We start from the raw sequence: 26186 nt of genomic DNA on the forward strand, positions 1-26186 counted from the left end.
GAGAGCCTCTCCGCTTATCCGGAGAATTTCTCGGGCATAACTTACCAGACTATGCCACCGACATCACCGAATTCTCAGCTCGAATGAAGTTCTTTGTCGAGAATTTATGACTAGTCCCTACGTCATCACGCAAAACCTTTATCTTTAAAAAGCTCGACTCATGTAGCCACGTATTCTTGAGAGAAGATGCGCTACGGATCTCTTTACAGTAAACTTCAAAGCCGTAGGCAATTATATTAGGGAAATGTGTAACAGTAAAATATAGTACCACGAGCTGGGGTGTGCGTTTACGTCAGAGATGATATCTGCTCTCGACGCCTCGGCAGCCTTGAAGGGCAGGACCTATCGATTATCTGGCTCCGTGTAGACTGCGACGACCGTCCGCGAATCTACGCGTGCCTTTATAGGTCCCATAGCGGTAATGCCGAAACCGACCGACTGGTTGAGCACGTCCAAGTGGCTACAGATTCCGTGCTGCAGCAGATCCCATCCGCAGAGATCGTAATTCTTGGCGATTTTAATGCCCACCATGCCGAATGGCTTGGATCACGCACTACCGATCATGCGGGTAGATCTGTTCTCGACTTCGCTTTAGCATACGATTTGACACAACTGGTCACCTCGCCAACGCGAATACCGGACGTGGAGGATCATATACCTTCCCTGTTGGATCTTCTGCTGACTTCCCATCCGGATGGCTACCAGGTTATCGTCGATCCCCCTCTGGGCTCGTCGGACCACTGTCTCGTCCGGAGTACAGTGACGGTGGCGCGGTACTCACGACCTCGTTTCGTGGGCTGCCGCCGAGTGTGGCACTACAAGTCAGCAGATTGGGATGGAATGCGGTCCTTCTTTGCATCCTACCCATGGGGGCAGGTTTGTTTCTCGCCGGATGATCCGAGCGTTGTTGCTGACTCTGTCGCCGATGTGGTACTTCAGGGTATGGAACTGTTCATTCCATATTCTGCGGTCTCCATCGGTGGCAAGTCCCAGCCCTGGTTTGATCGTTTCTGCAAAACGGCTTCACGCCGAAAATGGGAACGCTACCAAGACTGGGCTAACGCATCGGCGTCTCGTGATGTAAATACTAGCGCATTCAGAAAGGAATATAACTCTGCCTCTAGGTCCTTCAAAAACGTGATTGCTAGGGCGAAGATGGAGTACATTGGCAGAATTGGCGAGAGACTGGTGCGCCTCCCTTCAGGAACACGTGCGTTCTGGTCTCTCGCTAAGGCTGTCTTAGGGAATTTCTGTCAGCCCTCTTTTCCATCTTTGCACAGAGACGGTGAGTCATTGGCCTATACCGCGAAAGAGAAAGCTGATCTTTTAGGCTCTCTCTTCGCGGCAAACTCGACTCTAGATGACCGAGGAAAGTCACCACCAACAATCCCGCGGTGTGATACCACGATGCCGGAGGTTACATTCCGGCAAAGTGCAGTTCGTAAAGCACTTCTTTCCTTAGATATTCATAAGTCGAGTGGACCCGATGGCATCCCTCCAATCGTGCTACGGACTTGTGCTCCCGAGTTGGCACCGGTCTTAACGCGTCTTTTCCAGCAATCCTATGCATTCGGCGTCGTCCCGAACTCCTGGAAGACTGCTCTGGTGCATCCGATCCCTAAAAAGGGCAACCGCTCAGACCCGTCCAATTATAGGCCTATAGCCATCACCTCCTTGTTCTCCAAGGTAATGGAGTCCATTATTAACTGACAGCTCCTGCGGTACCTAGAGGAGTACCAGCTGATTAGCGACCGCCAGTACGGTTTCCGTCGGGGTCACTCAGCCGGTGATCTTCTAGTTTACCTGGCTCATAAATGGGCGGAAGCAGTTGAGAGCAAGGGGGAGGCATTAGCAGCCAGTCTGGACATAGCGAAGGCCTTCGATCGCGTCTGGCACAAAGCGCTTCTTTCGAAGCTTCCTTCATATGGGCTTCCCGGGAAATTACTCAATTGGATTACCAGTTTTTTGGCAGATCGGAGCATCAAGGTCGTTGTCGACGGTGCATGCTCCGACTTAAAATTCGTCAATGCTGGTGTTCCACAAGGCTGCGTTCTTTCACCCACTCTGTTTCTTCTGCATATCAATGACATGTTGCAAATCAGTAACATTCACTGCTATGCAGACGACAGCACCGTAGACACCTCATACACCGGTCGTGTTAATATTTCTCGGGAAAACGTCGAAGAAAACCGGAACAAACTTGTGTCTGAAATCGAGTCTTCATTAAACAAAGTCTCGACCTGGGGTCGGCTAAACCTAGTTCATTTCAACCCCAAAAAGACGCAAGTTTGCGCGTTAACTGTTAAAAAAATACCATTTGTCGTATCTCCACGATTCGAGAACATTCCGTTAGCCGCCACAGCTAGTATCGGAATACTTGGCGTCGATGTTTCGAGCCTCGTTCAGTTCCGCGGTCAATTGGAAGGCAAAGCCAAATTGGCATCAAAAAAGCTCGGTGTGCTCAGCAAGGCAAGACAGTATTTCACGTCGGCCCATCGTCTAAGACTATATTTGCGGGTTATATGAAGCATTTGAGAAAATATTGGAAAGTGCATTATTGAAATTATCTGGATCAAGTAAATATATTTTTATTTGTGGTGACTTCAACATAAATTTATTAGAAAACTCACAAAGCACAAGTATTAGATTCAGATCATTATTATATTCATATAACCTCATTAACTTATTCTTAGAGCCAACTAGAATCACTGAATCCACTGCAACATGTATTGACAACATATTTACCAACTGTGTACCTAATCATAAATGTATTATAAATATGTTAAGTTCTGATCATTGTAGACAGTTGGCTTCATTTAATTCGCTAATAAAAAAGAATGCTAAGGATTTAAAACAGACATTTGTTCCAATCAATTTGTATCGAATTGAGAAGTTCAGAAGTAATATCATGGCAAAGCTCTCATATTTACAATTAAATGATAATTCTAATGAGCTTTATAACATTTTTTTTAAATTAATTAAAACAGAATTTAATGCCATATTTACTTCTAAGACAGTCTATTCTAATTCACAAGAGTAGGCAGAGGTTGTATGAACTTTATAGTGAAAGATCATACAACCGGTCTTTTTCATTTATCAGTTATGTTAGTGCCTACTCTAAACTGTTCAAACGTGTATGTCATACAGCTAAATCATTGCATATAAAAAAAAATATTATTGACGCACCTGATAAAATTAAAATGACATGGAAAATTATTAATTGTGAAACTGGAAGAGTCAAAAATAACATCTCCGACTTTAGCTTATCTATTGACAACAATTTATTTTCCTCAGATCGGGATGTTACAACTGTTTTTGAAAAATTTTTTGCTGACATTCCATTTTCGACTACTAACTCATTAAATTCCTCTCCTACCGTTGCTGAATCATTATTAAAAAACCATGTGGAAAAATGTAATATTAGCTTTAAACTTAATACAGTAAGTGTAAGTGATGTAATAAGTTCCTTCAGATCACTAGATATTAAGAAAACGGCCGAACTGTGGGGGATCTCTGTCAAGGTAGTCAATTCAATAATTGATGTAATCGCACCCTACTTTGTCACTATATTTAATAAATGTGTCCTTAGTGGCGTGTTTCTTGACCTCATGAAACATAGTAGAGTATTACCAATATTTAAGTCAGGTAGTACATCAGACCCCAACAACTATAGGCCCATCTCTGTACTACCAACTCTTAGCAAGATCTTTGAAAAGTTATTACTAAATCAAATGCTAGTACATTTTAATAATAACAAGTTGCTACACAAGAAACAATTTGGATTTACAAGGGGTCGCTCGACAACTGACGCTGGTGTTGAGCTCGTTAAAAATATTTACAGGGCCTGGGAGGAGTCACAGGATGCTTTAGGGATATTTTGTGATTTATCTAAGGCCTTTGATTGTGTGCAACACGAAACTTTGGTCAGGAAGCTACGTCATTATGGAATTAGGGACACTGCACTCAGTCTTCTGATTTCGTATCTGAGCAATCGGATTCAGAGGGTTGATGTAAATGGAAAGAGATCTCCCGGGTCTCCAGTTACTGTGGGGGTCCCTCAAGGATCAATTCTTGGACCATTTCTCTTCCTTGTTTATATAAATGACCTGCCACATCTCCTAGGTGTAAACTCGAAATAGTATTGTTTGCTGATGATACTTCTTCAATTTTTAAAATAAAAAGACGTCTTTCAATATATGACGATGTGAACAATACTCTCTCTGAAATAGTAAATTGGTTTAGTGTTAATAATTTAATGTTAAATAGTAGAAAGACTAAATGTATTAAACACTACTGCCAATGTAAGATGTGTCAAAACGAGTGTACGCTTAAACGGGGAAGCATTAGATGTTTTAGAATCAACAGAGTTCCTTGGTATGACAATAGACTCTAAGCTCCAATGGGGCCCCCATATAAATAAGTTGGCAAATAGACTCAGCTCTGCAGCCTATGCGGTAAAAAAAAATTAGACTTTTGACTGATGTGGATACGGCTCGCCTTGTGTACTTCTGTTATTTCCACAGTATAATGTCGTATGGCATCCTACTCTGGGGTAATGCAGCTGACATTAATACTATTTTTGTACTGCAGAAGAGGGCTATTCGTGCAATTTATAACCTGGGCCCAAAAGATTCGTTAAGAGATAAATTTAAAGAATTTTTTTGTTATGTATGTACGCAAAAACATAAACGATTTTCCCAGAAATTGTGACGTACATTCTATTAACACTAGGAACAAGAATAAACTTGTTACTCCAAGTACCCGATTACACAGGGTTAGTAACCCTTTTTAGGGCAATGTATACGTTTTTACAACAGGATCCCAGAAAACGTTCAAAATTATTCAATTATGAAATTCAAAAGAATCGTTAAAGAGCGTTTGTGTGCTAAAGGATATTACAACACTAATGACTTTTTAGTTGACTGCACACCTTGGGAATGAAATGATCGCCTCCAGGCTGCTTCAAATAACTAAAATATAATTATCATTGTACATAATAATGGTTAAAAAATATATATATATATATATATCCCGCTGAGTTTCTTTCGCCGGTTCTTCTCAGGTCCGAGGTGCTAAATTCCGAACCGGTGGTAGATTTTTGACAATCAATAAGCAAGTGTAAACACTTCTATATTGAATAAAGATTTTTGACTTTGACTTTGACTTTATACAAGGCGCAAATTCGGCCTCACATGGAATACTGCTCTCACCTCTGGGCGGGTGCTCCCCAGTACCAGCTCCTTCCATTTGACCGAATTCAACGTAGAGCGGCTCGAATTATCGACGATCAAGCCCTCTCCGATCTGCTTGATCCTTTGGCTTTGCGTAGAGATGTTGGATCGCTCTGCATCTTCTACAGAATTTATCACGGGGAATGTTCCGAGGAATTGTTCGGATTAATCCCGGCTGCTGAATTTCACCTTCGGACATCTCGTCAAAATTCCAAATATCACCCGCACCACCTAGATGTCCGAAAATCCACAACAGCGCGATTTTTAAGACACTTTCTGCCTCGCACAACCACTCTGTGGAACCAGCTTTTGCCGGCGGTTTTTCCGAACCGATACGACTTAGGAACCTTCAAGAAAAGAGCGTACTCTTTCCTGAAAGGCCGGCAACGCACCTGCAAGCCCCCCGGTGTTGCAGATGTCCATGGGCGGTGGTAGTCACTTTCCATCCTCCTGCTCGTTTGCCATCTCTACTATAAAAAAAAAAAATAGTACAATTCGATGGTGACCTTAAACGATGTAAGGAATTAATCGACATCATTGAAACTGAGTCCATAAACATCAAATTCAGATTACAATACAATAAAAACAACATACAAAATATGAGAAAAGCTAAAGAGAAGCTGAACAAAAACATTGCTATATTCAATTAAATCAGTGAAAAATTATGGTTCACAAAAAATATATATACCGACCAAATATAAGTAGCACGAAAGGTTTAACATTCCTTTATAGAGAAAATAAAGATAAGTTACTACTATACCAATTCAACATAATCATAAACGTATCCATTTAAGGCTTAAGGAAGACGGGTAATAATACTCACGTACAAGTCCATATAAATATATAACATATTACACACGAGATAATATATATACACAATACAGAAAACGAAGAACATTACACAATTTATACATATACATATATATAGTCAGAAAGAATAAATAAACACAAGCACGAATGACAAAATTAAACACGTAGATCAAGATATGTACCTATATTGAGCCTCAACAGCGAGTAAGCGTACAGCGGCACGGGTTTTACGTCGGTAATAGATTCTCGACTGACTGACTGACCGACTGATGGACGATGCGCTCGCGCAGGTAGCCGCGACCGTCGAGGGATCAAACCCTAATTAACGTTACAAGAGATACGATATTTTATCCATTGTACTGAATGCGATCATCTGTTCCGCCGTTAATCCGATATTTAAATCGGTGAATATAATACTTTAATTTGAGTTATTTTTTATTTTAATTTGTTAATGTCTTTGTGTGTGTATGTGTATGTATATAAATTTTTAATGAATATGTGCCTGGACGCCAAAGAGATTGTAGGGAACCTTATACTACATCCTACAACTAAAACGAAATTATATAATACTAGCTGTGCCCGCGACTTCGTTCGCGTAGTTGTCGGAAACACTATCATGATTATCGTTTGATTGCTCACGTTGGTTTTAAGATTTTTAAAAGATTTAAGATTTCAGGTTGATCAATAAGATTTAATAATATGTTTTACAGTACTTCACCGTAGATTATATTTTTAGTTTTATTTTCTTGTGGTAGAAGAACATACTGATTTTGCCCGCAACCCGATCTTGACAACGCGAAATATAGTTGGCCGTGTGAAAAGCAGTCTTGACGTAAATCGATTCCTACGTGTTTAAATGTTTGGCCCTGTGATTTATTAATGGTTACGGCAAAAGATAACTTAATGGGAAATTGAATTCTTTTAAAATCAAAAGGTAAATCATTTGGAATCATTGGGATGCGAGATATAAGCACTGTTTGACCAACTGCCGGACCAGTCAAAACTGTTGCAACGATCACGTTATTGCGAAGGAATTTTACTTGAAGGCGGGTCCCGTTACATAAATTTGGTGGTTTAAGATTTCTGAGTAAAATTATCGCAGCACCTATTTTTAACTTCAGGGAATGTGGTGGAAGGCCGCTCGGGTTTAAAGAATTGAGAAACTCCTTTTCTTAAACATAAAAGAAATATTGTACAATAGTGTACGATTGCGAATATTTTTTTTGTTAACAATTCGATGCAGGTGTATCGACATCTGGATGTAAGACAAAAGAAAAAGTCAATTGTAAATAAATAAATTACAAACAAAATTCATACTCTGCCAAAACAAACAAAACGTTCAGGAAATGTAATAGTAAATCTGAATGACTTTTCTTTGTCTTGGATTAGGAGAAAAGTTCATGAATTGTAATACCTGACGGTAGACATGTTTGCTTAAACACTCAATTTTGATTCCAATTTTCTGTCATTATATAGGACCACTATGTACGTATAGGGTTTAAAAAAACATCAAGAAGAAGTGTATTTATCGATAGACCAGATTTACAAATTTGGAGTATATCATATATTTACAAACCTACCTTGGCTGACACCGCCTCCAAAAATAACAATAATTTTAACTATAATATATTATCGTAATAACTTTGCTGACTTTTAAATAGTCTAAATATTTTTAATTTCATTTTACATAGTATAAATCTAAAAAATATTGTGATCATTGTTTGTTATTCATAGGTTTGTGTTAAGTTAGATTTAAAGTGGATAGGTACATACTTATCTCCTTGCGTGGAAACACAGAACGTACCTACATATTGGTAAGTAGAATAAGTTACTTGATTATTAAGTTGTAGAATAAAAAGCAATTATTTTTTACTTTTTAGAGCATATTATTTTTTTTCTCTTTTGAAGTCGGTTTTTTTTTATCAAAATTTTTGTTTCTAAAAGATTCGGCCGAGTATCGCTAACGTGCTCCTTAGAATTGTTCCGTTCCCTTCCGTACCGTTACTTTGTCATGGATCCTATGCTCAGAACCTTACCAAACTTTCACCATAGTACCCTTGAAGTATATCCTTTATAATAAAAAAATAATCATTAAAATTGGTTGGCACAATTTTGAGTTATTCACCTATTTATCGCGCACATACATAATGCACATTTAAGACTTATATCGTTTTCATAGGGATACTATCATCGTAACAGGATAAAATTAAAATGGGGCCCCACGGGAAACACTACCTTTCAAACAAAAAAAAAATTATCAAAATCCAGTGAAAAGTTATGAGGTAACAAATATATAAAAAAAAAATACAGACGAATTGATAACCTCCTCCTTTTTGAAGTCGGTTGAAAACAAACAATATTAACTTAAACGTAATAAGATAAACAAACCGAACAATAAGAAGTTTAGATTGTTTATCCTTTGGTGTTATTATTTCATAAGGTGATTATAGTACAACCGAGTTGAATATGCTTGAACGTAATAGAAATTACTTGAAATATTGAACTACTAATTTATTTGTGTAGTCATTTTAAACGATATTCACCTATTTGCTTATTTGCATAATTTATTTTCTCAGTGATGATTAATCTGCATCGGTGAAAGTATCGCTCGCCATTTTGAACTTTTTTACGTGTGTAATGTAATTTTTATACCTTATTTATACCTTGAAACGTTTGAATTGTTTACTTGCAAAGTACGAAGGAATGTTCATTGAAATTTTATCTTATATCGTAAGTTAAAACTACAGCAGATTATGATTTAAATGTAATCGATTTTAAACGATAAAAAATAATGAGCAAATAAGCTGATAACAAAACCTAATTTTGATAAATAATTTAACTATTAAGAATGTTAATTTTTTTAAGTCGTTATGTGCATTGCTACTTCGCAGAACTACACCCGCGGGTGAGAGTGGCGAGCGCGGCGGCGGGGCTGACCCGCCTCCCCCTCACCCGCCGCCGCGCCCCGCCTGCTAGCACACTCTTAACAAATAGACATATAGTGTCACGGACTTTTTTTTTATTATTAAAAGAGGAATATATCTTTCATACACATTTTTTGAGTAACTTAAAACGTTTATGCTGCGCACGCATGGAAAGTCCATAAATGTGAATAATTTTCCCCGTTTTTGCAACATTTCTCACTGTCGCTGCGCTCCTATTGGTTGCAGCGTAATGTTATATAGCCTAAAGCCTTCCTCTATATATGGACTATTCAACAAAAAAAGAATTTTTCAAATCGGACCAGTAGTTCCTGAGATTAGCGCGTTTAAACAAACAAACAAACTCTTCCGCTTTATATATTAGTATAGATAGATATAATTCATATAATAAATAAACATACTTACATAAATATTACACATATATATAATCGCACATATCCGTTCATACATCACACAGTCATATAAAAATATAAACACAATTTAATAATAAATAAATTAAATATCATAGCTATCGTATCGCATCGCTTCATCGCTGCTTACACTAAAACGCGTTTTTTTGCGCACTTGCACCTTCTATTCTTTGGTTTTCTTATGTGTTTCAATAAACACATTTAAAGTGAGTTGGACTTTGATTTAGGACGTTGATTACCGCGCACGCGCGGTCACTAGCGAGTGCAATGACCTCTAATATTGTTAAATGTGCTACTTGCAACATTGTAATAAACGAAGTGCTTGCATTTATGTACAATAAAATTGGTGTTATGGACGAAGAGACCCTTATAAGGGTGTGTGAAACTGGTTTTACCCACGATGATATTTTAGAAGCAAAGAAATTGTTTTTTCAAGCAGTTCCATTGGATAAACTAAAGATGCGTAAGAAGACTGATAAATCTAGAAAAAATCTACAAGATATTATTGATCTCCTTAAGGATGCTGATGCAGTTAATTCGGATTTATTGCCCGTTTTCCTGGCTAGAGAATTGCATAAGTTACCTCCTATAACGTTCGATCATCTAGACGCCACGCGCCTATTGCGGGATATTTTAAAACTGCAGGAGAGTATGTCATTATTACAATGTGAAATGGAGTCTGTAAAACAACAATGTTGTGGTGTTCGTAACGATAGAATTGAATTTTCTGCTACTAACCAATGTCAAAAATCTTGTCAACATGAGGGTAGTTTCGAAATGCATAAAATGAATGTTAATACAAAAAGAGGAAATATTAATTCAAAACGTCGTTTCGAGTTTGACAGCGGACCTATGGGATTAAATGCATCGAATTTATATTATGATAGGACAATTGATAAGTCAAAGGAATCAATAAATAATAGTTGTGATAATGGACATAATAATTACAATCTGTCTCCCTCGCACCCACGAACTACAAGCGAAAAAATTGATATCGGTAAAAACAGCAATCTGTCCCCCTCTTCTTCACGGTTGTCAAACGAAGGAACGAAATCTCCTGTGTCTGCTGCGCACGCGCAAAGCAATAACTCAAGTGAGCGCGTGGAGGCCCTTCAAATCACTGCGGTTTCGACACAGACGCAACAAATACAAAATACTATGAGGCCTATTTCTAATGTATCGAACGTGAGCGGACCGTTACATCTTTCCTGCATCGATCGGCCGATTACTGCATGTGCTACAACAGCGTCTTCACAGGTATCGCCTGGTGTTGTAAATGTTAGCAACAATAAAAATATTTTTTTTATTGATTTTTTTTTTAATTAAATAGGATATAATACGCAAAAAGTAAAACATATGTACTGATAGTTCACAATACCATCCAGCAAATATTATCCTGTGCTAATTTGCGTTGCAAAAGCCATTGAAGAGTGTCCAATTTTTTGATCACAAGTGAATTAACCTCAATGGAGTCGATTAAAGATATATTGGCCTCAATGGCTGAACAATTCAATACGACGATGAAGGACTTCCAGCAAGATCTCCGAAAAACTAATTCTCCAGTCACTCCCTCTTCTCTCGCTATGGAATTTGCCGCTTTTAAAACCTTCGTCGTCGCGGCTTTAAATTCTCTCCAACGTCAGGTGGAATTATTTACATGTGAGTTTGACCGACTTGAAATGCGTTCCCGTAGGAAGATGTTGCTGTTCCACGGTGTGCCTGAAGAGAGGTCGGAAGACACCTCGGCGCGGGTGACCAGTCTTGTCGCTGAACATCTTGATATCGACCAGATTACTACGACCTGCATCAAAAGATCCTATCGACTGGGTCGTAAAACGGAGAAAAAACCTCGTCCTATTGTGGTTAAGTTACGGAAATATACGGAAAATACGGAAGACCAGCAAACAGAGTAGACGTGTGTTACATTTTTATTTAAATTATTAATTTTCCGATATTTAATAGTAACTCATAAGCCCAGTGAATAAATCTCAAATTTAATTAAAAGTGCCTTTCGACTAAAGACCGTTTAATCCTGAGTTTTGTGCTCTTAAACAAAAGCATCGCAAGCGCAGCACCCCGCACACCTCGGGTAAAAGAGAGCGTTGCATTTTTCGTCTCACCTAATTAGCCAAGTGTGCGTTCCTACTCGGCTTATCTACTGTACCGATGATGCATACAGACAAAGGAGCGAGTACATCACGAATATCGTCATGTGTACTAACTGGAGGTGGCTCCCAACCGGACTTAGCGAAACTCAATGTTGATGCGTTCGATCCAAATAATATTACACAGCGTAAGCGCAAACAACCGGATTGCGAATGTAAATTTGAGATGCACGAGTTACGCAAGGAAATGTCAAGTATTAGTGCACTTTTGCAAAAATTTATTGACTGTCATGAACAAAATATATCAGATATAAAAAGTCAAATTGAAGAAATTAAAACTTCAACTACTAATATATCGTTTGAACAAAATCAGATAAACCATAAACTTTCGGAACTTGAAAGTAAGATACTTAGTAATGAAAAAACTATGAAAGCTCAAGAATCCGAAATTTCTCATCTTAAAAATATGACGTCAATAACGGCTTCCTCTTCAGCGAATTTATATAATAATGAAAAAAATATTCGAGAATTACAAGAACGCAATTTGAGAGGAAAAAATATCATTATAGTAGGTTTACCGGAACAGACTTCTGCTGACTGGAGTAAACGTCAGACCTTGGACGAATCAACCGTCAACAATCTTCTTTCAAATATAAATAGTGATTATCCAAAATTGATTACTAAAATTTTTCGTATTGGAAAATATATTCCAACTAAAAATCGGAGATTAAAGGTTTGTTTCAACAGTCGTGATACAGCTATAGAAATCTTGCAGAATAAAAATAAAATACCTAATAAAGGAATAAAAGTATTCTCCGATCAAACACCGGCTCAACAAAAATTTTTGAGTGAATTAAGAGAAGAACTCGAGCGTCGAAAACAGAAAGGTGAAGAAAATCTAATTATAAAATATCACAAAGGTATGCCCAAAATAATTTCTACATCAAAAAACCCCCAGTAACTCAAATCTCATCCATATTTAAGGGATCTATTGAAAATGTCACATATCAAATACCTAACAATTATCGAAGCCTACACACAGATAAATCGAGACTAAATCTATTTTACGTAAATATTAGAAGCTTATGCAAACCTGGTAAAATGGATGAATTAAGATGTATAATTCAGTCTATACCCTCTAAGGTACACATCATTCTACTTACGGAGACATGGATTAAATCCGAGGAACAAGCCATACTATTAAAACTTCCCAATTACACGCACTATTACAACTATAGATCTGACAAAATTGGGGGAGGTGTATCAGTCTATGTACACAATGACTTAAATCATAGACAAACGGAATCATCATACATAAACGGCAATAATTATTTGTGGATTTTACTTGAAAAATTCTCTCTGGAAATAGGAGTTGTTTACAATCCTGGTGACACAAATTTTAACTCTTTTCTAAATGATTATTATTTTCAATTACAACAACGAAAAAGAGCAATAGTAATTGGTGATTTCAATATTGACCTTCTTAATATAAACAGAAAAGCTAAATCGTACAAAAAACTTTTACATGAGTTTGGCCATCAAATACTTAATGATATAGACGAACGTTTCTGTACTAGGGAAACGACAAACACAAAATCGATAATAGACCATGTATCAACAAATCTCAGAACAAATAATTTTCATATGGCTTTACTGGATTCAGATATATCAGATCATAAGCAAATCTATCTTGAGATAAAAAAATACAATCCACCACCCAAAAAACGTATTAATTATGAAGCTGTAGACTACGATAAATTGGAAAATTCTCTAAAAAAAGACATAAATATCCCCACTGAAAATTTTAGTACTTTTTACCAACTAGTAACTTCACATGTCATCGCAAGCAAGATAACTAGAACTAAAACTCTTAACCTCCCAAAGGAAGATTGGATAAATAATGAAATTATACATGATATATACAATAAAAATGAACTATGGATGAAACTCAAAAACAACACAAACGATGATGCTTTAAAAACTAATTTTAAAATGGCAAGAGATAAAACCGCAAGTAATATAAAAGCAGCTAAGGAAATGTATTACAGTAAGGAATTTGAAAAGTGTCTAAGGAAGCCTAAAAAAAAAAAAAAATGTGGACATTGATTAACGACTTAGCAAGTAATAAAACAAAAGAACAAAGTTCTGCTCCCCCAAAACTTATAGTTAACACAGTAAAAGTATAACAGATCCAACAGAAATTTGTGACACATTTAATGACTATTTTTCTACTATAGGGTCAACTCTTGCGAATGATATTCCTCTAAAACTCCAAAACAATAAAACACACACTTTAACTCGTATAAATAACCATACTAATAAACTATCTTTTTTGGAACCTTGTAGTGTAGATGAAATCAACAAAATTATACAAAATCTCGATTCAAATTCTAGCGTTGGTATTGATGAAATTAACACGAAAACTATTAAACGAATTAAGAACATAATTATTTCTAGTTTAAATTCATGTTTTAACATGTTACTGTTGGAGGGTAACTTTCCCGATATTCTTAAAATCGGTAAAGTTAGCCCAATTTATAAGTCAGGTATAAAGACTGACCCAAGTAATTATCGTCCAATCTCGGTATTGCCAGTGATGTCCAAGATCCTTGAAAAAATTTTATACACAAGGTTATTAAATTATTTAGATTCAATTGATTTTTTGTACAATAAACAATACGGATTTAGACCCAGATCGAATACACTTTCGGCCACAATTGACTTAACGACTAAAATAAGATGTAATATAGATAACAAAAATATAGTTCTTGGAATATTTATCGATCTAAAAAAAGCCTTTGATACCGTTAGTCATTCAATTCTCTTAGAAAAACTCGAATGTATTGGTGTCACTGGCAATGCCTTGAATATGTTTCGATCTTACCTCACTAATCGACATCAAATTGTTAAAATTAATAAGTACCAAAGTAAACCTGCAATTATAAACTATGGAGTGCCCCAAGGCTCCATTTTAGGGCCTTTGCTCTTTTTAATATACATTAATAATATTCATCAATTGGACTTACATGGTGAACTCACTCTTTATGCTGATGATACATGCTTGTTTTATTTCGGATCCTCAATTAATGATATTATACCTCAAGCGCAAGCAGATCTCAATAGTCTTTCTATGTGGTTCCAATCAAATCTGCTCACTATTAATATTAATAAAACATGCTATATGATCTTCAAAGCGAAAAATAAAAAAATACAGCTTCATACACCTCTTACAATAAATAATATACCTCTGCAAGAGAAAAAGCAAGAAAAATATCTAGGACTAAGACTTGATACATATTTAACATGGAATACACATATAGAACATATTACAAACAAACTCTCTAGCTTAATCGGTTCATTGAGATCAACGGTTCGATGTTTACCTCGTCGAGTTCGCTTAATGATTTACAATAGTTTAGTGAAACCACATCTTTTGTATCTCATTGAAATATGGGGAGTGGCATCAAAAAGCAATATAGCCCAACTTCAAATTGCTCAAAATAAAATAATTAAATTACTTTTTCATTACCCTTATTTAACACCCTCAGATAAAGTCTATAAAGAAACCAAATTAATGAATATTAAGCAATTATACAACTACACTACTTGTATTCTTATACGTAAAATCTTAGACAAAAAAATACATACAGAAATATCTTTCGAAAGCAAAGGTCAATTACACAAATATGCAACTAGACGTGCTAGCCATCTAATACTGCCTAAAACTAGAACTAAGAGTGGAAAAAAGATGATCATTTTTGAGGGAGCAAAACTTTATAACAATTTACCTAAACAAGTAAAAACTCTAACAATTTTTTCTATGTTTAAATCTCGACTTTATAACCATATTCTGTGTAACGATTCTCTGTTAAAATAATTAATTGAAACTGTTATCTCATCTGCTTTGCTGATCCGAACGAATTGTTATATTTATAAGTTAGATATAAGTTCTCATGTAAATGACGTTGTCGTAATGAGAATAAAGTTCTTAAACTGAAGTTTTCGGATGTTTCTGTGCGAAGTAAGGTCTGGTTCGCAAAAACAAAGTTCAAGGGCAGCGTAACACGCTGTCCGAGTTCTTGACCAAAGCCCGACATGACTTATTTTTAGCGACGAGACGGCATTTTGGAGTGGACAAGTGCTGGACGCGTGATGGAGTTATACACGTTAATGCTCCGGACGGATCGCGACATAAAATCGAAAGAATGATGAATTTCGAGAAGATTGTCGCTTTATCAAACTCAAAATCTGCCGTGCAACGTGTCGCAGCCACTAGTAAGACGTCAAATAATAAGACCCCACTTTTACGAGCTAAGAGAATGGTAAAAAAGTAGTTGTTTATTTTTACTCAAGCTTGAATTTTATAGATGTTCTTATATGATTTTGCAACCGATGTGTTTATTGCCTATAGGTTTTGTAAACTGTATATAGTATTTTTATTTGCTTTATATTTTGTACAATTCATATATTATTCATGTAGTTATTTTACTTTTTTATGTACCTAGTTCACTATTGTTGTAATGTGGTTGTGGTTATACTATATATTATTGATGTTTTAATTCCAGCGAATGACACAGTAGATAGGCTCCCACAGAGTATTGATACATGTAGATTATAGTAAACAATCTAAAACAAATTGTCTTTGGACAGACTTTGGATAATATTTCATTGTATTAATTTTTTTTTATAAGTTTGTAAAGGATTTACTTTTTTTTTTTTTTTTAAACTTATTTTTTTTAATGTTGTTTTTAAAATGCTAATTTACCTATGTCTGGTTGTATATTTGATTCTTACTGGAAAAGTTAAGGTATTTTATTTTGCAAATGGTTTCTTGGTTTTTATTAGTACTCTAAATATTTTATTTTTAATTATTGCTCATTTTTTTTTTTGTTTATTGTTTTTTATTTTTTTTTTTGGCTTGTATCATTGTGGCCTTGGTCAGCTTCTCGTAGCTGGTGGGAATGTGAATTGAGCTCAAGTTGTTTTGTTTTTATTATTATAATTATTATTTTATTAATTTACATTTTTAAATTATATAGTATTTAACATTTCTTATTATCAAACATTTACATTTACCTACATTATAAATCTATTTTTATTTATTTATTTATATATTCTTATTTGATTTATATTATGAGTCAGAACGATGATGATTCGTCGGATATATTTTGTACTTGTAGTGAAACAGCAATGACAGTTTTCTTAGTCTACCCTCACTTTGTGATGAATTAAATGTACATTTTAGCGACGCTTCAAAGCTTTTTAACTTGGTTCACATTAATGCTCAGAGTGTTCCCGCTCATTTTTCGGATATGTTGACTTCGTTTCAAAATAATAATTTGCATGCTATTTTGGTTTCAGAATCCTGGCTGAAACCATGTCACCCTTCGACATCATTCAGCTTACCGGGTTTTCGCTTGATTCGGAATGACCGTTTAGGTCGTTCTGGAGGAGGTGTTGCCATTTACTTGCGATCACACATTCCTTTTACTGTTATTGATTTATCGCAACACCAAAATAGCCCCGGAGCTGAACATCTTTTTATTGAGGTCCTATTTTCCAACACTAAGCTTCTTCTCGGCGTTTACTATAATCCTAGCCTTACCATCGATTACTTTATGTCTTTTGAACAACTTTTAGAAAAATTTGCTCCTCTGTATACACATAAAATAATAATGGGCGATTTTAATACTTGTCTTCTTAAAAATGACTTTCGAACTTCACGCTTTACTTCTATTGTACAAGCAGCTGACTTGCACATATTGCCACTGTCTGCGACCCACACATTTCCTAACTGCTTACCTTCTCTTCTCGATTTAATCCTTGTCTCTTCTGATACTCATGTCGAAAAATTCGGTCAATGTGCTGCTACTGCCTTTTCCTATCATGACCTTCTTTTCTTGTCTTACAAACTAAGACCTCCTAAAGCTAAACGTAGAATTGTTATGAGGCGTAATTTTTGTAGGGTTAACTTTGAAAGGCTTGTTGAGGATGTGTCGAATATTGACTGGTCCGGAGTGCTTAATGCTTCATCAATTGATGAGAAGTTAAATACTTTCAATATCCTCTTAACTCAACTTTATGATAAGCATGCTCCTATTCGACCAGTGCTACTGAAACATCTACCGGCACCATGGTTGACTGACGAAGTGAAATCTTTGCAAAAGAAAAGGAATATAGCCAAAGCTAATTTTAGACTTGATCCCAATGACGTAAATCGTGAGAAGTACCGGAGAGCTCGGAATCGCTGTAACAGGCTGTGTAGGGATGAACATCGACGCCATATCTATAAGTCAGTTATTGAGGAAAATGACTCAGCTCGAGTTTGGAATTTCCTCAGATCACTAGGAGTTGGGAAACAACAACAAGATCTACATTCTGAAAACATAAATCTAAATTTACTAAATCAGCATTTCTCATCCTCTGTCACTATTGATAATACAACAAAATTAAATACAATTTCTCAAATTTCTTCTTCCACAACTCCCGATCTTCCCTCTTTTCGATTCAGTCAGTTCACGTGTAGTGACGTTAAGAAAAATATTCTAGCCGTATCATCTAACAGTGTTGGTTCTGATTGCATTAGTCGCCAAATGGTAATTCCTATTATAGATAATTTAGTTCCTATAATAACAAATATTTTAAATTTTTCCATTGAGAGTGGCACATTTCCTTCTTGTTGGAAAGATGCTTTAATCATTCCCTTGCCAAAAAAATCCACCTCGACTTCCTTTTCCGATCTACGCCCTATATCTATTCTTCTTTTCCTCTCTAAAGTTCTTGAACGTCTAACTTATAATCAACTTAACCTTTTCCTCTGTAGATACAATCTTTTCAATCCCTTTCAATCCGGATTCCGCTCCGGCCATAGTACGACTACGGCATTAGTAAAAATCACTGATGATATTCGCATGGCTAAAGACAAGCGTCAGCTCACTGTTTTGACATTACTCGACTTCAGTAATGCTTTCAATAGTGTAGATTTTGATATCTTGCTTGCCGTATTGCGTTCTCTTAACATTTCTCCTATAACGATTGACTGGTTTCACTCTTACTTGCACGGTCGCCGGCATCGAGTGCGACTTAACGACACTTTTTCTGACTGGACTACTGTCAAAACCGGTGTACCGGAAGGTGGCGTGATGTCTCCACTCCTATTTTCACTTTTTATTAATACTATTACTAAATATATTTTTTCTTCCTACCACCTGTATGCTGACGATCTCCAGATTTACATGCACACAAGCTTAGAAGATCTGCCTAGTACGATAGGTACCATAAATAAAGACCTCGAACGTATCAACAGATGGAGCAGAGAGTTTGGTTTGCAGGTTAATCTTTCCAAATCGCAAGCTATAATTATCGGAAGTCAACAGCTTATTTCGCGGATTAATTGCTCGAATGTGCCTCAAATCATTTTTGCCGGTTTCATTATCCCTTACAGTGAAACAGTCAAGAACTTGGGTATAACATTTGATAATTTTTTGTCGTGGGATCCACAGATATGTGAAGTTAGCAGGAAAATATTTTCATCAACCGGTTCACTAAGAAGGTTGCGTAATTTTCTTCCTTTTCCAACTAAAGCTGCTCTTGCCCAGTCTCTTCTTCATCCTATCCTTGATTACGCCGATTCTTGCTATCTAGACTTAAGGGAGGATCAGCTGAATAAACTTGAGCGTCTCCAAAATCTCTGTATTCGGTTCATATTTGGACTTCGCAAGTATGACCACGTCTCTGAGTTTCGTAAAGGGCTCAAGTGGCTTCCCATACGTCTTCGCAGGAGTACGCACATACTATCTCTTCTATATTATTTAGTCCTATTCTCCCTTCGTATTTAAAGGAAAACTTTGAATTTCTCTGTGACTCCCATAATAGATCGCTTCGTTCCAGTGAACGTCTCACATTGAAAATTCGCAATCACTCCACTATTTATTACAGCAAGTCTTTTTGTATTGAAGCAGCACGCTTGTGGAATATCCTTCCGTTACACATTAGACATGCGAAATCACTTGAATCTTTTAAAAATAAAGTTAAGGAATACAATTTAAGACTTTAAGTTTGCTGTCAATTACATTATCACTAGCTATTCATATTTGTATTCGATTGTACTCGTACATAAGTTTATGACATGCTGTCTATATCTATATGTATGTATGTATGTTTATTTTTTATGTATGTACGTGTATATCTGTATAGGTATGTATATATGTGTATTCTTATGTAGGTACGTGTATATCTGTATATGTATGTGTAGGTATGTATGTTTTATATGTTTTGATATATATGTATTTATGTAGTATATTTATCTTGTTTAGTGTAATAATTTGTGTATAAATATAATTTCATATAGTATTTAACTTCTGTGCTGTACACGTGCTTTCCGCTTTTTCACATTACCTCCTCCATGCTGGTTGTCTGGAAGAAATCGCTCTTAAGCGATAAGACCGCCTGTTGTACATTTCTTTTTTTTTTAATACTGTGTTATTGAATGTAAGTTTTTTTTTTCTCGTGTATGTACAATAAAGAGTTATTATTATTATTACCATAGCCAAGTCAAGTACAGTTGGAAAGACTAAACTGTCAAATCAAAGCGAGCAGGTGGAGACAGAAAAATGGAGTTTAGTTCAGAACAAAAAGAAATTGAGATATCGTAATCGTTTTGTAAGTAATCATGGAAAAGCAAGTTACGGGCCTGAGTCGAAGTTCAGGGCGGCTTAAGTCAAAGTACCGTTATATATTTCAAGAATTAGCCAGGAAACATTGCAGCAGGACATTATTGACTATATTTTTCGTAAGACACAAGTGTTAGTAACGTTAGAAAAAATCGTGACAAAAGTGAACAAAGGCTATGATTCATATATGTTTTATGTCGATAGTTATAGGGTTCCATTGTTCCTGAAGGATGAAATGTGGCCAGAAGGCATTTATTTTAGGAAATTTATTGTTTTTAAAAAAGACTAGTAAAAGAAAGGAATTAAATTTAATTTAATAATGTATAACAAAAGTAAGCGTACGTTGGTATCTTATAATTGTAATGGTTTTAAAAGGTCGCTGCAATCAATACGGGACTTCAGTGTATACGCCGATATTATCACCCTACAGGAGACCTGGCTCCTCGCTCACGACTTACTATTGCTTAGCACAGTAAGTGATAGTTTTGATTTTACGTGTAAAACAGCAGTTGACACTACCGTTGATATTCTGAAAGGCAGACCATACGGTGGGGTGGCGTTGTTATGGCGAAAAAATTTATTTGACACGGTCTCTGTCATAAATTGTTGTAGTGTTAGGCTAGCAGCAATCAAGGGAACGATAGGCGAAAAATCATTTATTGTTTTTTCTGTATATATGCCGACGGACGTCCCCGACAAGTGTTGAGTTTGTGAACTGTTTGGGGGAAATAGATGCTATTATAGAAAATAACGAGGTAGAAACAGTTTATATGTTAGGCGATTTTAACGCACACCCAGGTCAGCCGTTCTGGTTAGAATTGCAACAATATTCCCTGGAGAAAAAATGGATATGTGCTGACACAGACAGCGTGGAACACGATTTTAAATGTTAGAATAGATAGTGATGTGTACTGGTCTGATCACTTCCCGCTTATAATAGTATAAGAATCAGAGGTGGTAATTTATTAAAAAAAAAAAAACAATCTACCTTACAAATCACTCTTAATTTATTAATTATTTATTCAAATGGAAAATTTAGCAATAATCTTATTTACATTAATTAAATGACAATAAACCCAATGTGACACACTAAATTAGCTCACGTGCCGACAGCGAGACGACAGCCTAACACGAGCGCGAGATAAAAAGTAATCAGAGTCTTAGAATCGCGCGCGTTTTATACTTTGTAACAGGTGGACTGGTTATGGTAGGGATGTCACTCCTTATACGGCCTCTCCTGACTCTGAGTCGTCCTCGACGCAATGATTTCGGGAGGTTCCGCTGGTACCAGTTTCATTTGTAGCTGATGGTCCTGTTTCATTGTCGTCTAGCAGGGGCATGGACAGGACTGCCTGAGGAACGGTTTCATTTGAAATATCCTCAGCTTCATCTGAAAACAACACTAGTTGAGATATCTAAACAAGAAAAGGTTTTTAATGCATTCATCCTTGCAAATCGTTCTTCCTGTCATCATTTATTTAATTTACACATCTGCCATAACAACTCTTTCATAAAAAGAAACCAGGCATACATCATTCTAAAGTAACCAGAGACGTCTCTTATGAAAACCAAACCTCGCCTCGGTCTTTCCTTTATGGTTGGACGCCCCTTCGTAGAAAGGGACGCCTTTTGCGGTGCCGGGGTGTTCCCGATGCATCGCAGCCAGTAGCTGCTGATGGGAGCAGTGCAGCCCCTAGTGGCTGATAGGTTCACTTGACTCTCTAAGAGTACAATATAATAATGGATTCAGAGTTTTGTTGGGACTTAAACGCTTCTGTAGTGCGTCCGCCATGTTCGTGGAGTCGGGTACAGACGACTTTTTCGCAATAATAAGAAAACGAACTGCATCTCTTCTTAACAGAGTGCGGTTGAGTCCTAACAAGATTCTGAAAATGTTTAGTGCTAAGCTGGCCGAGCCTGCCCTCCAACACTTCGTTAACGTGCTGGTGAGGCAGGTTAGGTTAAGCAAATAATATACGTATTTCCTTTTTTTTTTTTTTTGTATTTGTAGCATTCGTCGATATTTGGCTCGCCTACGTACCACCACGTGCTACCGGTCCAACGGTCTGACACCGACTAACCCCCTTCTACCGGCCTGTACTTGTGACGTATACGCTCGAGACAAACAACACTATATTCACATATACTACATCCCTTCCATATTTTAATATATTTGATCTTTGTATGTACAGTTGTATTCCATAATAATTAAATCACTCGGAATGTATAGCAGTAATCTTTATTTATTTCTATAACATTATAATTTAATATAATAAAATTCTCGGCACTTCTACGTATATATTAATTTTGTTAATTTAGTTAACTTAGATTCAATAATCAGCTATAAATTCACTTCATTATTATTTTCACAACCATCGCATACATATTTATTTTAATCTGTTACCATACTCTAATTATCTTCCTTATTTCCATTATTTGTTTCTTCTGCATGCTCTAATTCCTTCTCTTTGTCATTTAGAACTCGCCAGTGTCCCTCAATTCTTTTTAAATGAATTACATTTCGTCTTGATATTTGTCCCGTTAAATCATTTCGAACTTCAATATCTCCGCCGATACTTTTCTCTACGGTATGGGGAACAGGATTATAATTGAGGCTTAATTTGCTATCTCTATGTAATTTTTTTAAATACACCTTATCTCCCGGTACTAAATCACACTCTTTAGCTTTTCGGTTTTCATCTGCATACTCTTTTCCAAGCTGTTTCTTTTGCTTATCCATATCTCTTATTTCAGAGTCTTCTAAGCGACGACTAAGGTCGCTTATCATTGGAATTTTGTCACGGAATTGTCTTTTAAAGAATAATTCTGCAGGCGGTCTGCCAGTTACGCTATGTGGTGTACTGTTGTACATGGTTAAGTATTCCTCTAAAGCCTCTTTCAAATTACTCTTTTCTACTTGACTAATCTTCAGTCGTTTTAAAATATCGCGATTCTGACGCTCGACTTCCCTATTTTGTTGTGGCCAATAGGGTACAGAATTGAAGAGAGTTATATTGCTATCTTTACAGAACTGTTTAAACTCTTGGCTACAAAACTGTCTCCCATTATCCGCAGTTATAGTTGCTGGATTTCCTAACCGACTGAATATCTGTTTTAGGATTTGTATAACGTCTAAACTGGAGATTTTTCGAGTAATGTTTATTTCTTTATATCTACTAAAATAATCCACAACGACGAGTATGAAATCTCCACTTGGAAGAGGTCCCATTAAATCGATGGCTATGTCTATCCAAGGTTCATTCGGTAATTCTCGTCGCTTAAGAGGGTTTGGAGGGTTTGGAGCTGATACTAACGTACATCCTTTGCAGGTCTTCACTAAAGTTTCAGCGTCTTTGTCATACCTAGGCCACCAAACCTTGGTCCTCAATCTAGCTTTCATGAGAACTATTCCTGGGTGGCCCTCGTGGGCTGCTGCGAGAACTTGTTTCCGTAGTTGAGTAGGAATGACTATCCTAGTCCCTCTTAATAAAAGTCCTTCATAAAAGCACAGCTCTTCTTTAAATAAACTGTAGTTTTTTACAATGTCGTCCCATGCATTATTATATATGCCCTCCTTAACTTTTAAAATTTCTTGGTCATATGGTCCTAGTGGTAGTGCCACACTGCATACCTTTGGGTTGCAGCCGAATGGGCCGGCACGCCCGGGGAAGTACCACTCTCTCACTCAAAATCGGCGTAAAGTGGTAGCTATGCTACTGCGTTTCGTCCGGTATGTGAGAGTCCCGGAGGCCCGATCCCCCTCCCCCCCAAAACATAATGGTTGTGCAGAATTTGGTTTCATTACCCCAGGAGGGTACCATCAGCAACTGCGGTGGAGAATCCCTCTCTGAGCATCCATGCTCAGGACGTACACCACCTGAGCAGGGATGCCCAGGCTGCCCTCCGAATTCTGGGGGGGGCAATTTTGCGCTCGCCACTGTTCGGGGCAAGCGGAGCAGGCATCATAAGGCAACCCCTACCACCCACACTGTGGACTTCTGCAACATAAGGGGACTCAACTCCAACTTGAACGCCGTTCACTTTCACCTTGAGACGGCGAAGCCGGCCTTGCTCTTTCTTACCGAGACCCAGATATCCTCTCCTGCCGATACGACATTTCTTTCTTACCCCGGGTACAAATTGGAACATTCCTTTGTACCACGAGCTGGGGTGTGCGTTTACGTCAGAGATGATATCTGCTCTCGACGCCTCGGCAGCCTTGAAGGGCAGGACCTATCGATTATCTGGCTCCGTGTAGACTGCGACGACCATCCGCGAATCTACGCGTGCCTTTATAGGTCCCATAGCGGTAATGCCGAAACCGACCGACTGGTTGAGCACGTCCAAGTGGCTACAGATTCCGTGCTGCAGCAGATCCCATCCGCAGAGATCGTAATTCTTGGCGATTTTAATGCCCACCATGCCGAATGGCTTGGATCACGCACTACCGATCATGCGGGTAGATCTGTTCTCGACTTCGCTTTAGCATACGATTTGACACAACTGGTCACCTCGCCAACGCGAATACCGGACGTGGAGGATCATATACCTTCCCTGTTGGATCTTCTGCTGACTTCCCATCCGGATGGCTACCAGGTTATCGTCGATCCCCCTCTGGGCTCGTCGGACCACTGTCTCGTCCGGAGTACAGTGCCGGTGGCGCGGTACTCACGACCTCGTTTCGTGGGCTGCCGCCGAGTGTGGCACTACAAGTCAGCAGATTGGGATGGAATGCGGTCCTTCTTTGCATCCTACCCATGGGGGCAGGTTTGTTTCTCGCCGGATGATCCGAGCGTTGTTGCTGACTCTGTCGCCGATGTGGTACTTCAGGGTATGGAACTGTTCATTCCGTATTCTGCGGTCCCCATCGGTGGCAAGTCCCAGCCTTGGTTTGGTCGTTTCTGCAAAACGGCTTCACGCCGAAAATGGGAACGCTACCAAGACTGGGCTAACGCATCTGCGTCTCGTGATGTAAACACCAGCGCATTCAGAAAGGAATATAACTCTGCCTCTAGGTCCTTCAAAAACGTGATTGCTAAGGCGAAGACGGAGTACATTGGCAGAATTGGCGAGAGACTGGTGCGCCTCCCTTCAGGAACACGTGCGTTCTGGTCTCTTGCTAAGGCTGTCTTAGGGAATTTTTGTCAGCCCTCTTTTCCATCTTTGCACAGAGACGGTGAGTCATTGGCCCATACCGCGAAGGAGAAAGCTGATCTTTTAGGCTCTCTCTTCGCGGCGAACTCGACTCTAGATGACCGAGGAAAGTCACCACCAACAATCCCGCGGTGTGATACCACGATGCCGGAGGTTACATTCCGGCAAAGTGCAGTTCGTAAAGCACTTCTTTCCTTGGATATTCATAAGTCGAGTGGACCCGAAGGCATCCCTCCAATCGTGCTACGGACTTGTGCTCCCGAGTTGGCACCGGTCTTAACGCGTCTTTTCCGGCAATCCTATGCATTCGGTGTCGTCCCGAACTCCTGGAAGACTGCTTTGGTGCATCCGATCCCTAAAAAGGGCAACCGCTCAGACCCGTCCAATTATAGGCCTATAGCCATCACCTCCTTGTTCTCCAAGGTGATGGAGTCCATTATTAACTGCCAGCTCCTGCGGTACCTAGAGGAGTACCAGCTGATTAGCGACCGCCAGTACGGTTTCCGTCGGGGTCGCTCAGCCGGTGATCTTCTAGTTTACCTGACTCATAAATGGGCGGAAGCAGTTGAGAGCAAGGGGGAGGCATTAGCAGCCAGTCTGGACATAGCGAAGGCCTTCGATCGCGTGTGGCACAAAGCGCTTCTTTCGAAGCTTCCTTCCTATGGGCTTCCCGGGAAATTATGCAATTGGATTACCAGTTTTTTGGCAGATCGGAGCATCAAGGTCGTTGTCGACGGTGCATGCTCCGACTTAAAATTCGTCAATGCTGGTGTTCCACAAGGCTGCGTTCTTTCACCCACTCTGTTTCTTCTGCATATCAATGACATGTTGCAAATCAGTAACATTCACTGCTATGCAGACG

General features: G+C 38.0%; 1 protein-coding gene across 1 annotated transcript; it reads right to left on the bottom strand.

Moving 5' to 3' along the window:
- Nucleotides 1-22580: 22580 nt before the first annotated feature.
- On the bottom strand, nt 22581-23570 carry LOC113398922 (uncharacterized protein K02A2.6-like). The gene has a single exon (XM_064220200.1). It carries the CDS (start codon nt 23568-23570, stop codon nt 22581-22583), a length of 990 nt encoding a protein of 329 aa, XP_064076270.1.
- Nucleotides 23571-26186: the final 2616 nt, after the last annotated feature.

Source organism: Vanessa tameamea, chromosome W (genome assembly GCF_037043105.1).
Source record: "Vanessa tameamea isolate UH-Manoa-2023 chromosome W, ilVanTame1 primary haplotype, whole genome shotgun sequence".
NCBI classification, from domain to species: Eukaryota; Metazoa; Arthropoda; class Insecta; order Lepidoptera; family Nymphalidae; genus Vanessa; species Vanessa tameamea.